At 49.2% G+C, this 14,059-nt stretch overlaps 1 protein-coding gene across 3 annotated transcripts in view; it reads left to right on the top strand.

The window, feature by feature from the left end:
• The first annotated feature begins 4,625 nt into the window (after positions 1-4,625).
• LOC110511547 (high affinity cAMP-specific and IBMX-insensitive 3',5'-cyclic phosphodiesterase 8A) overlaps positions 4,626-14,059 on the top strand; it is a 208,778-nt gene continuing 199,344 nt past the window's right edge. For 2 of the 3 annotated variants that reach the window (XM_036981520.1, XM_036981521.1), the window contains exon 1: positions 4,626-4,938. In XM_036981520.1, the coding sequence (XP_036837415.1) occupies positions 4,810-4,938 (129 nt within the window). In that variant the 5' untranslated portion in view covers positions 4,626-4,809. The remainder of the gene's footprint in view (positions 4,939-14,059) is intronic. The other variant, XM_036981522.1, reaches the window with a different exon arrangement.

The following is a 14,059-nucleotide window of genomic DNA, read 5'->3' on the forward strand; positions in this document are numbered from 1 at the left end:
AAAAAAGACTAAGCTAATGCTAGTCTCTTGGCTGTGAGAAAATACTACGCTAGTCTCTTGGCTGTAAGAAAATACTATGCTAATGCTAATCTCTTGGCTGAGAGAAAAGACTATGCTATTGCTAGTCCCTTGGCTGTGAGAAAATACTAAAAGGCTAGTCTGGTCAAAAGTAGTACTCTATATAGGGAGCCATTTAGGATACCGTTCATGTCATGGTAATAATGACAGCAGCAGTTGTACATGTACAGTGATGATGTGTAACCCTGTGATAATTAAGCACCTGTTTCAAACTAAGGCTGCACAATGAATCAAATTTTAATCACAATTGCAATATTTAGAATTTTTTTTTTCATGCCTTAAGTTCAAATGTAATAAGGGTCCCCTGGGAAACTCAGACCAACACTTTGGTTCCTAGCCTGTCACAACAACTTCTACTGTACCTGTTGTTTTCAACCATAGAATCAGAACACTCATTGTATTTCTATGATCCCAACAGTTCACCCAAGTGTTTTGATCTAAATCGCACGTAAAATCTCAATCCCAATATTTGGTTAAAAAAAAGTTTGCTGAAACTTGTTACCTGAAAAAGTATATATCCATATACCTGGCACTGATCACTGCATACAGCATCAGATGACCAGATGGCCCGAAAGTAGTGTACTACACACTGAGTGTACAACTCAATATTGGAAAGATGTTCTTAACGTTTTGTACACTCAGTGTATAGGGAATAGGGTGCCATTTGAGACGACATCAACAAGCCCAAATAACAGAATAATCGTTTTCAGTTGAACGAATAGAATGAGATCATGTTCATCTTTACCATCTAAAATTTATTTATTTTTCTGCTCTTTTGCACACCAATATCTCTACCTGTACATGACCATCTGATCATTTATCACTCCAGTGTTAATCTGCAAAATTGTAATTATTCGCCTACCTCATGCCTTTTGCACACATTGTATATAGACTCCCCCTTTGTTTTCTACTGTGTTATTGACTTGTTAATTGTTTACTCCATGTGTAACTCTGTGTTGTCTGCTCATACTGCTATGCTTTATCTTGGCCAGGTCACAGTTGCAAATGAGAACTTGTTCTCAACTAGCCTACCTGGTTAAATAAAGGTGAAATAAAATAAAAAAATTTAAAAAATGTACTCATTTTTATTTTCAAGAAACAGTCAGTCCTGTATCACTAATAGTTCGATTCACAAAGCAACTCAAGAGTAGGAGTGGTGATCTAGAATCAGTTTAGCCTTTTATATCATAATGAATATGATTCTATGGACAGCGGGGACCTGATCCTAGATCAGCACTCCTACTCTGAGACACTTTATGAATAAGAATTGCAGGAATTTTAAACTGCAGCATGTTCTCTCAGTCTCATTGCAAAATGTATAGAACAGCTATTGCAGCAGCTGCTCTTCCTGGGGTCCACACAGAACATAAAACATGGCATAATACAGAACATTAATAGACATGAACAGGTGAAGGACAGGGATACATGCATTTAAAATAAGAATATAGAAATGTAAAAAAAGGTCCTGTTTGACATCTGTGCTCTCTACACAAGAAACTCTGATGAAGGTGCAGCATACCATAGTCATACCCTAGTCATACCCTGGTCATACCATAGTCATACCCTACTCATACCCTACGCATACCCTAGTCATACCCTAGTCATACCCTGGTCATACCCTGGTCATACCCTAGTCATACCCTGGTCATACCCTGGTCATACCATAGTCATACCCTAGTCATACCCTAGTCATACCCTACTCATACCCTAGTCATACCCTGGTCATACCCTAGTCATACCCTAGTCATACCCTAGTCATACCCTGGTCATACCATAGTCATACCCTAGTCATACCCTAGTCATACCCTGGTCATACCCTGGTCATACCCTAGTCATACCCTGGTCATACCCTAGTCATACCCTAGTCATACCCTGGTCATACCCTGGTCATACCATAGTCATACCCTAGTCATACCCTGGTCATACCCTAGTCATACCCTAGTCATACCCTAGTCATACCCTAGTCATACCCTGGTCATACCATAGTCATACCCTACTCATACCCTAGTCATACCCTAGTCGTACCCTAGTTGTACCCTAGTCATACCCTAGTCATACCCTAGTACAGTGGTATTCAAAGTGGGGGTCGGGAACCCTGGATGAGTCGCGGGGGAATTGCAGTGGGGTTGCCAAACTATATCAAAATATTTATTAGAATTTTTGTTGGAATAAAAAAAAGTCAAGATTTCATATTATTGTATGGGACAATAATACCAATGTTTTTGAAAAATATAATTTTATTGAGTAATTTTGATAAGAGAGATAAAGATGTTAAGAATTGAAGGTTATTTGTTAATGTACAGATTTGAAGGTGTTGTCATTAGATTTGCGGTGATTATTATTTTTTTTTTGTAGAACGAATGTGAGAAGGTCACTTTTTCTGTTGACTTTTTAAAAGGACATTCTACTCAAAAATACAGGAAAGTTTTTTTTTTTTTACATCCAAATCTATTTTTAAAAAAAAATGCAAATGGCATGTTCTAGAAGGGTCCAGACACCTTTTTTTTGTGATATCACTTGTTATTTTTTAAAAAATGTTTTATTCTTTACTGCAAATCACTTCCTCGTCCTTGTTCTGCAGTTTGGGGCCCTGAAGAACATTAACAAAGGCTCCAAAAACACCCAAATATGTCATTTTGGAAACACTCTCAGTATAGTGATGCAGGTCTTTAGGTGTTGAACACGTGACATTGTCATTCTGAACTTCATGCACAAGGTTATAATAACTTTTGTGTGAATCGAGCTGTTTCCCTTACTCAGCTGTGCAGGCCGGGTGAGTCTGTATAGTATACAAGGCTAGCTAAGTTTTAATGTTAGCAATGTTAGCTAAGCTTATCAAGCTAGCTAAAATGTTATTGGTTGGAGAATTGTTATGACTTCAAAAGCACTTGAACACAATCATGTCAGACTTATCACTTCCCAGTGTCCTATTTCTCACGAGCACGTGAAGCCAGCAACAGTGTACCAGAGACAAATACCATAAAATGACCATAAAACATTTGAAATATATCCCAATTTGTGATACTTATTGGTTGAAGTTTAGAGGTAGGCCTAAACAAGACTTATTTAACAGTAGTAGGTTATAACCATTTTATAATACATATTTTTGCATTATTGGTCATTGAACAGTATAGGGTCCATTGACAATAACGCAATATTAATATTGATAATTTATGCAGTTGATTATTTACAAAAATTGACAAATGAATGAAAATGTATGATGTAATATTGATTTAATCACTGATCATAGAGTAAATGACAACAGCTGTGTCCACAAGATCTCCTACAGCTTTAAAAAGATATACAGGCATACACCCGTGTAAGATATACATTTTCACCCTGAACATATTGTCATCCGGTTTGGGGTGACGTTCGGCTCAGAACCCATTCGAATAGAGGCGGTGTGTGAACGTTCTCTGGTCCATTTCAAAGTTCCCTCTGAGCGCTGGATCCGCCCAGCTGGCTGGAGACGCGCTCTGATTAGCCCGTTGAGGCTCATTTGCATTGACGTCAGTAAAGGCTGTAGGTCAATCCTTGCGGCAGCTTTTATTGGACGTGCTGCTGTCAAGCAGTGCCGAAGAATTGGAAGGGCAAACGCTCGAAAGGCAGAGAAAAATACTTAAATAATTCACCATTATGTAGCGAATTTCTGTATTTTGCGTTTATAAAGAACAATCACCCATCTTCCTTACTGAAAACCGAAACTTGGGGGACGCGCAGCGGTCTGTTTTTATGCGATTGGTCTGATCCAGAGGAGGTACCTCTTCAACAGATAATTTGACAGCACTCTTCATATTTTTTTTCAGAAAGAGGAAAAAATTGCAACTCATTTTTACCCAGTTTTCTATCTCTGTCGGGTCGTCATCAAGCTGACAGTGGATGTCTGAATGAAGATTCCACCAAAATATTTCTGTTTCGCCTAATTGGTATTTTTTTGGCAGATAAATGGCATGTTTTGTCGGACTAAATTGCATTTTGTTGCAAGGGGGAGTCTTGAGATTGGAGCGCCAGTCGAGGGGAGCACCATGCAGTGTGAATATTGTAGCCTGTTGATGATGGGGGTATATGAGGCTGGAACAAACTGTCGTGAGAACCGGATTGTGGCCAATGTCTTGAAATGAAGTGGCTAACCAGATAGTCAAAGAAAAACATTAGTTCAATGGAATTGGATGGTTTTGGGTGGGGAGGACGGTTTCAGCAGAAGGCTTATTGGACGAACATGGATCAAACTTCTGCTTGAATTCAACCAGAAGACTGACGTTTACTTGAAAAGAGTAAAGTTTTTTTTAAAAATACATACATTCAGAAAGAGAGAGAGAGAGAGCAAGTGATGTACGAATCCGAGGCGGGGAAGCCGTCTCATGAAGGATAAATCGGCCCTGGAATAGAACCACAGAACAGCGGCGTTCTATAATAACGGGATTCGTGTTAGCAATAATAAAACGACGCGTGTAGAAAATCTCTCTAAATTGCTTCATGTAAAAAAAAATTTAAAAAGCAGAGAGAGGAAATCTGTTTCCTGGTTAGGGGGGGTGGGTGGGTGGGGGGGAAGGAACATCTATTATTCATGCTTAGTGTTAGAGAAACTAGAGAGAGCGTTTAGCATTACGATTTATCAAGAGGGAGAAAAAGACCCCCCAGAAGATATCAGTGGAGGGATACCGAATGACAGTCGTCCAGGTATTGGTAAAGCACTTGAGCTAGAGGGATTGTCAGAAGTGGGGTTGAAGCATGGGCTGTGCTTCAAGCATTCATATCTCCGATAGGGTGGTCTATCAAAGTGGAAAGGAATCAGACGATTCCCAGCAGACCAATGCCACTCCTGCCCCAGGACTTCTGATCAAACCCAGCACTATCAAGGTGAGACACACACAGGCCGCTCTTCTTGGAGAAGAGCCACACACAGACACACACAGACAGACACACACAGGCCACTCTTCTTGGAGAAGACACACAGACTCACACAGACACACACACACACACAGACCCACACAGACACACACACACACACACACAACAGACCCACACACACACATACCCACACACACACAGTTTCTCCTTATGTGTTATGTCTAAATGTCCCATACTTCCTTCTACAGTACCATCCAATGTATTTATGATTCGGTGATATGAGGATGTTGAAACGGGTGCTGTACGGCATTAATATGGACCATCAAACCTTGTGATGTGCAGCATCAACCTCCTCTTCTGTCTGTCTTTACTTTCCGAGCAGGAGAAGTGGATTAGGCGTCAGGTCCAAATGTATGACCTCGGTGACCCACGCCCCCTCCCTCCACACAGAGCAGGTCGTAGGGGGGTCATACAGACCGTATTGTTCAGTATTCCATAACACTATATAGACCATAAGGCCTAGCCAGGCAGGCAGCGTGGAGGACATACATCTCCAACCACGTCACAGTTTCCCCGGCTATTTTCTCTCATGAATAGATGGCATTTGTTTACAGCTTGTGGTTATTTCATATCCAGCCAACTCTGTGTGTGGGAGTAGTTGAAATTCAATCTAACAAGCAGTACAGAATTTGTACAGTCGCATACTGACACATGTTGGGCCTACAGTATTTAAACGTGTAATGTTTGTAAATAAAATAGCAGGATGTTATTTGAACTCTGTGAAAATTAACAGGTGGACTCCTGTCAAATGTAGGACACCTACACTTCGTGTGTGTGTGTGTCTTCTCCAAGAAGAGTGGTCTGTGTGTGTGTGTGTGTGTGTGCGCATAGTGCTTGGCAGTACTGTAATTGTGTAAATGAAGATACAGTGAACATGACCGTGGTTTGATTGAATATTCCCTGTAGTCATCATTGGTCCGTCGTGTTCATTCACATTAATGCATGTGGACGTGGCTGTTGGGGGCTGTTAGTGTAGAATGTATTCACTCTGACATTCATGTTGTTTACTACGCGTCCAGGATGGTAAAAGCCACGTCATCAGTCTGTTGGGCCATAAAACCAACAAACGGTGACATGTCATCTAATGTGGTACTGATTGAAATCTAGCAGGACTTTTCTGTCCACACACAGTTTGATCTGGGCATAGAGTACATCCAACTCACAATGTTGATACAGACATGTCAATTAATGTGATCGAAATCACGTCATGGACTTTAATCACGTCACAATGTCATCCTTTATCTAGGATATAGTACAGTATGTAGGCCTGTCCAATCACAGCAGTATGTAGGCCTGTCCAATCACAGCAGTATGTAGAGGCAGTATGTAGGCCTGTCCAATCACAGCAGTATGTAGGCCTGTCCAACCACAGCAGTATGTAGAGGCAGTATGTAGGCCTGTCCAATCACAGCAGGTGTAGAGGCAGTATGTAGGCCTGTCCAATCACAGCAGTATGTAGAGGCAGTATGTAGGCCTGTCCAATCACAGCAGGTGTAGAGGCAGTATGTAGGTCTGTCCAATCACAGCAGTATGTAGGCCTGTCCAATCACAGCAGGTGTAGAGGCAGTATGTAGGCCTGTCCAATCACAGCAGGTCTAGAGGCAGTATGTAGGCCTGTCCAACCACAGCAGGTGTAGAGGCGCAGTATGTAGGCCTGTCCAACCACAGCAGGTGTAGAGGCAGTATGTAGGCCTGTCCAACCACAGCAGGTGTAGAGGCAGTATGTAGGCCTGTCCTGCTACACGAACCACAGCAGGTTTTGAGGCAGTATGTAGGCCTGTCCAACCACAGCAGGTGTAGAGGCAGTATGTAGGCCTGTCCAATCACAGTATGTGTAGAGGCAGTATGTGTAGAGGCAGTATGTAGACCTGTTCAACCACAGTATGTGCCTGTCCAATCACAGTATGTGTAGAGGCAGTATGTGTAGAGGCAGTATGTGTAGAGGCAGTATGTGTAGAGGCAGTATGTAGGCCTGTCCAAGCACAGTATGTGTGGAGGCAGTATGTGTGGAGGCAGTATGTGTGGAGGCAGTATGTGTAGAGGCAGTATGTGTAGAGGCAGTATGTGTAGAGGCAGTATGTGTAGAGGCAGTATGTGTAGAGGCAGTATGTGTAGAGGCAGTATGTGTAGAGGCAGTATGTGTAGAGGCAGTATGTGTAGAGGCAGTATGTAGGCCTGTCCAAGCACAGTATGTGTAGAGGCAGTATGTGTAGAGGCAGTATGTGTAGAGGCAGTATGTGTAGAGGCAGTATGTGGGCCTGTCCAACCACAGCAGCTGTGGAGGCAGTATGTGTGGAGGCAGTATGTGTGGAGGCAGTATGTGTGGAGGCAGTATGTCCAACCACAGCAGGTGTAGAGGCAGCAGGTGTAGAGGCAGCAGTTGTAGAGGCAGCAGTTGTAGAGGCAGCAGTTGTAGAGGCAGCAGTTGTAGAGGCAGCAGGTGTAGAGGCAGCAGGTGTAGAGGCAGTCACAGTTAAAACATCAACACTAGAGGAGTTCAGCACAAGCACCTTTAATCACCCAGAACGTCGAATATCGTGGGATGACCAGTGGGTATACAGTACAAATATACAGTGATAGTATATCGTGGGATGACCAGTGGGTATACAGTATAAATATACAGTGATAGTACATCGTGGGATGACCAGTGGATATACAGTACAAATATACAGTGATAGTATATCGTGGGATGACCAGTGGGTATACAGTATAAATATACAGTGATAGTACATCGTGGGATGACCAGTGGATATACAGTGATAGTATATCGTGGGATGACCAGTGGATATACAGTGATAGTATATCGTGGGATGACCAGTGGGTATACAGTACAAATATACAGTGATAGTATATCGTGGGATGACCAGTGGATATACAGTGATAGTATATCGTGGGATGACCAGTGGGTATACAGTATAAATATACAGTGATAGTACATCGTGGGATGACCAGTGGATATACAGTGATAGTATATTGTGGGATGACCAGCGACCCAAACACCGTGGCTGCTTCACCGGGCGCCAAGCAGCCAAATCTCTGGACATGGAATAGACCTACCTAGATCCTGGGCACAATGTTAATACAGGCAACAATCTAGTACTGGGCAGTACTTATGGAGGCCTGACCTAGTACTGGGCAGTACTTATGGAGGCCTGACCTAGTACTGGGCAGTACTTATGGAGGCCTGACCTAGTACTGTGCAGTACTTATGGAAGCCTGACCTAGTACTGGGCAGTACGTATGGAGGCCTGACCTAGTCCTGGGCAGTACGTATGGAGGCCTGACCTAGTACTGGGCAGTACGTAGGGAGGCCTGACCTAATACTGGGCAGTACGTAGGGAGGCCTGACCTAGTACTGGGCAGTACGTAGGGAGGCCTGACCTAGTACTGGGCAGTACGTAGGGAGGCCTGACCTAGTACTGGGCAGTACGTAGGGAGGCCTGACCTAGTACTGGGCAGTACGTAGGGAGGCCTGACCTAGTACTGGGCAGTACGTAGGGAGGCCTGACCTAGTACTGGGCAGTACGTAGGGAGGCCTGACCTAGTACTGGGCAGTACGTAGGGAGGCCTGACCTAGTACTGGGCAGTACGTAGGGAGGCCTGACCTAGTACTGGGCAGTACTTATGGAGGCCTGACCTAGTACTGGGCAGTACTTATGGAGGCCTGACCTAGTACTGGGACGTACGTAGGGAGGCCTGACCTAGTACTGGGACATACGTAGGGAGGCCTGACCTAGTACTGGGACGTACGTAGGGAGGCCTGACCTAGTACTGGGACGTACGTAGGGAGGCCCGACCTAGTACTGGGCAGTACGTGTGGAGGCCCGACCTGGTACTGGGCAGTACGTGTGGAGGCCCGACCTGGTACTGGGCAGTACGTGTGGAGGCCCGACCTGGTACTGGGACGTACGTAGGGAGGCCTGACCTAGTACTGGGCAGTACGTATGGAGGCCTGACCTAGTACTGCGCAGTACTTATGGAGGCCTGACCTAGTACGGGGCAGTACTTATGGAGGCCTGACCTAGTACTGGGCAGTACGTATGGAGGCCTGACCTAGTACTGGGCAGTACGTATGGAGGCCTGACCTAGTACTGGGCAGTACGTATGGAGGCCTGACCTAATACTGGGCAGTACGTAGGGAGGCCTGACCTAGTACTGGGCAGTACGTAGGGAGGCCTGACCTAGTACTGGGCAGTACGTAGGGAGGCCTGACCTAGTACTGGGCAGTACGCAGGGAGGCCTGACCTAGTACTGGGCAGTACGCAGGGAGGCATGACCTAGTACTGGGCAGTACGTAGGGAGGCATGACCTAGTACTGGGCAGTACGTAGGGAGGCCCGACCTAGTACTGGGACGTACGTAGGGAGGCCCGACCTAGTACTGGGACGTACGTAGGGAGGCCCGACCTAGTACTGGGACGTACGTAGGGAGGCCCGACCTGGTACTGGGACGTACGTAGGGAGGCCCGACCTAGTACTGGGACGTACGTAGGGAGGCCCGACCTGGTACTGGGACGTACGTAGGGAGGCCCGACCTGGTACTGGGACGTACGTAGGGAGGCCCGACCTGGTACTGGGACGTACGTAGGGAGGCCCGACCTGGTACTGGGACGTACGTAGGGAGGCCCGACCTGGTACTGGGCAGTACGTGTGGAGGCCCGACCTGGTACTGGGCAGTACGTAGGGAGGCCCGACCTGGTCCTGGGCAGTACGTAGGGAGGCCCGACCTGGTCCTGGGCAGTACGTGTGGAGGCCCGACCTGGTACTGGGCAGTACCTGTGGAGGCCCGACCTGGTACTGGGCCGTACGTAGGGAGGCCCGACCTGGTACTGGGCCGTACGTAGGGAGGCCCGACCTGGTACTGGGCCGTACGTAGGGAGGCCCGACCTGGTACTGGGCCGTACGTAGGGAGGCCCGACCTGGTACTGGGACGTACGTAGGGAGGCCCGACCTGGTACTGGGACGTACGTAGGGAGGCCCGACCTGGTACTGGGACGTACGTAGGGAGGCCCGACCTGGTACTGGGACGTACGTAGGGAGGCCCGACCTAGTACTGGGCAGTACGTGTGGAGGCCCGACCTGGTACTGGGCAGTACGTGTGGAGGCCCGATCTGGTACTGGTCCGTACGTAGTGAGGCCCGACCTGGTACTGGGACGTACGTAGGGAGGCCCGACCTGGTACTGGGACGTACGTAGGGAGGCCCGACCTGGTACTGGGACGTACGTAGGGAGGCCCGTCCTGGTACTGGGTAGTACGTAGGGAGGCCCGACCTGGTACTGGGCAGTACGTAGGGAGGCCCGACCTAGTACTGGGACGTACGTAGGGAGGCCTGACCTAGTACTGGGACGTACGTAGGGAGGCCTGACCTGGTACTGGGCAGTACGTAGGGAGGCCTGACCTAGCACTGGGCAGTACGTAGGGAGGCCTGACCTGGTACCGGGCAGTACGTAGGGAGGCCTGACCTGGTACCGGGCAGTACGTAGGGAGGCCTGACCTGGTACCGGGCAGTACGTAGGGAGGCCTGACCTGGTACCGGGCAGTACGTAGGGAGGCCTGACCTGGTACCGGGCAGTACGTAGGGAGGCCTGACCTGGTACCGGGCAGTACGTAGGGAGGCCTGACCTGGTACCGGGCAGTACGTAGGGAGGCCTGACCTGGTACTGGGCAGTACGTAGGGAGGCCTGACCTGGCACTGGGCGATACTTAGTGGGGACACAACCACAGCAGCAGACGTACAGACAGTTTTAACACCAGAGAATAATGGCATTGATTCATATGTAATTATTTAATTTAGCCTTTATTGAACTAGGCAAGTCAGGTAAGAGCAAATTCTTATTTACAATGACGGCCTACATCGGCCAAACCCGGACGTCACTGGGCCATTTCAGGCGGTCCCATGTGCTCTGCACATGAACATGAACACAGCAGTTGGAACGTAGCGAATGGCAGCAACCATATGGAAACCATGTGTTCTGATGTGTTTGATACCATTCCACTTATTCCGCTCCAGTCATTACCACGAGCCTGTCCTCCCTGATTAAGGTGCCACCAACCCTCCCGTGGGACACAGTGTGCTACTTTATACATCTTCTTTGTGATCGTTCAGAGGACCTGAAGTGCACCATGTCCCAGGCACACCTCTCCCTGCCTGCCTCTCTAGCCCTCATGTTCATTAGTGCGCACCGTAGCTAAACGTTTTGCAACTGAACGGAAAATTAAGTGTTTCATTGGAAAACTTCAGGTAGATCCGTCCTTCCCTGATTCAGTCTGTTGTCTTATGCTTGGTGACTAATGAAGAAGACCCAGGTCATCAGACCAGACAGCAGAACCACCCAGTCAGACCAGACGGCAGAACCACCCCAGTCAGACCAGACGTCAGAACCACCCAGTCAGACGGCAGAACCACCCAGTCAGACGGCAGAACCACCCAGTCAGACGGCAGAACCACCCAGTCAGACCAGGCGGCAGAACCACCCCAGTCAGAACCACCCCAGTCAGAACCACCCAGTCAGAACCACCCCAGTCAGAACCACCCAGTCAGACGGCAGAACCACCCCAGTCAGAACCACCCCAGTCAGAACCACCCCAGTCAGAACCACCCAGTCAGAACCACCCCAGTCAGAACCACCCAGTCAGACGGCAGAACCACCCCAGTCCAGGGAGGCGGCCCCTGTGACGTCCAGGGAGGCGGCCCCTGTGACGTCCAGGGAGGCGGCCCCTGTGACGTCCAGGGAGGCGGCCCCTGTGACGTCCAGGGAGGCGGCCCCTGTGACGTCCAGGGAGGCGGCCCCTGTGACGTCCAGGGAGGCGGCCCCTGTGACGTCCAGGGAGGCGGCCCCTGTGACGTCCAGGGAGGCGGCCCCTGTGACGTCCAGGGAGGCGGCCCCTGTGACGTCCAGGGAGGCGGCCCCTGTGACGTCCAGGGAGGCGGCCCCTGTGACGTCCAGGGAGGCGGCCCCTGTGACGCCCAGGGAGGCGGCCCCTGTGACGCCCAGGGAGGCGGCCCCTGTGACGCCCAGGGAGGCGGCCCCTGTGACGCCCAGGGAGGCGGCCCCTGTGACGCGCAGGGAGGCGGCCCCTGTGACGCGCAGGGAGGCGGCCCCTGTGACGCCCAGGGAGGCGGCCCCTGTGACGCCCAGGGAGGCGGCCCCTGTGACGCGCAGGGAGGCGGCCCCTGTGACGCGCAGGGAGGCGGCCCCTGTGACGCGCAGGGAGGCGGCCCCTGTGACGCGCAGGGAGGCGGCCCCTGTGACGCGCAGGGAGGCGGCCCCTGTGACGCCCAGGGAGGCGGCCCCTGTGACGTCCAGGCGTATTCTTGCATTACGCAGCCGTTGTAATATTAAAGGGATTTTTGCAGTTTTAATCTGACTCTGGGTAAGTAGAAGGGGGGATTAACTCATGGATACTCATGGAAGTTGAAGGTAGTTTCTGGAGCCATTGCTAACTAGTGTTAGCACAATGACTGGAAGTCTACAGGAACAGCTAGCATGCTAGCTTTTTAAAAATGTTTTTTTTTTGCCAAAATGTCGTACTATCCCTTTAACTGTGGGGCTTCCCGTGTACACTTCTGACTGCTTCTAGGAACGTTGTGTTTTAAAGAAGCAGGGTGCACAGGGCTCACAGGCGTCAAAACACCGTGCACTAAGCGTGATCACGTAGTTAACAATGAATCTATTGATCTGTACACTATCAAGTGCCTTTAGCCTAAGGTAGGACTCGTCCCAACATGAAAGGCTTGTAGGTTCTCTGTAGGCACAGAGCACAGTCATGAGTCGGGTCTGGAGTGTTTCCTGCAGGTCTCACATGGTCAGGAGGGAGAAACTCCGGAGGGGGCCCTGTAGACATTGTGACTTGTGAGCAGCTGACAGAGGAACTTGTTAGGGGCTATGTTGGGGCCTAGGAGCGTAAACTCCTCCCCAGTCATGGGTTCAGTCCTACATGGCACCCGATGTAGTGCACTACGTTTGACCAGAGCACTATGGGGCCTTGTCAAAAGTAGTGCACTAAATAGGGAATAGGGTGCCTGTTGGGACACGGGTATGATTTGAACCGCTGAGGTAAATGATGAGCAGTATAGCTCTGAATCCTTTTGTGGTTCTCGGTATGTGCCAGGCCTCTCCTTTTTCCATTTAAAGGCCCACTCCTGAATTAAAAAAAAAAACAACTTACAACAACAAAAAGCAGCCCTGCCACTTGGCTAGCTGTAAAGCTGGGTGATGATCAGCGATTTAAAGGCCTATATCCTGTCCAGTTGCACGGTGTTGGTCTCTCTCTCTCTCTTTCCTTGAACCTGTTCTATCAGGGCTCAAAACTGCGACCAAAACACTTGCATTTGTGACCCCATGACTTGACAGTGCAACACCAATTTTTAAAATGTTGTTGCTTGGGTGAAACTTTGTTTTTTGGGGTCACGTTTGGGGTCACGTCTCTGGTTCACATTTTAGCTTTTTAAATTTTTTATTATCAAGATGTATTCAAACAGCAATGGGTATTTGTTGGGCTGTTGGGGGGGGTACTGGAGGAACGTTGTTGGGCTGTTGGGGGGGGTACTGGAGGAACGGAGTTGGGCTGTTGGGGGGGGTACTGGAGGAACGTTGTTGGGCTGTTGGGGGGGGTACTGGAGGAACGGAGTTGGGCTGTTGGGGGGGGTACTGGAGGAACGGAGTTGGGCTGTTGGGGGGGGTACTGGAGGAACGGAGTTGGGCTGTTGGGGGGGGGGTACTGGAGGAACGGAGTTGGGCTGTTGGGGGGGGTACTGGAGGAACGGAGTTGGGCTGTTGGGGGGGGTACTGGAGGAACGTTGTTGGGCTGTTGGGGGGGGTACTGGAGGAACGGAGTTGGGCTGTTGGGGGGGGTACTGGAGGAACGTTGTTGGGCTGTTGGGGGGGGTACTGGAGGAACGGAGTTGGGCTGTTGGGGGGGGTACTGGAGGAACGGAGTTGGGCTGTTGGGGGGGGTACTGGAGGAACGGAGTTGGGCTGTTGGGGGGGGGGTACTGGAGGAACGGAGTTGGGCTGTTGGGGGGGGTACTGGAGGAACGGAGTTGGGCTGTTGGGGGGGTACTGGAGGAA

The sequence above is a fragment of the Oncorhynchus mykiss genome, chromosome 6 (assembly GCF_013265735.2).
Source record: "Oncorhynchus mykiss isolate Arlee chromosome 6, USDA_OmykA_1.1, whole genome shotgun sequence".
NCBI classification, from domain to species: domain Eukaryota; kingdom Metazoa; phylum Chordata; class Actinopteri; order Salmoniformes; family Salmonidae; genus Oncorhynchus; species Oncorhynchus mykiss.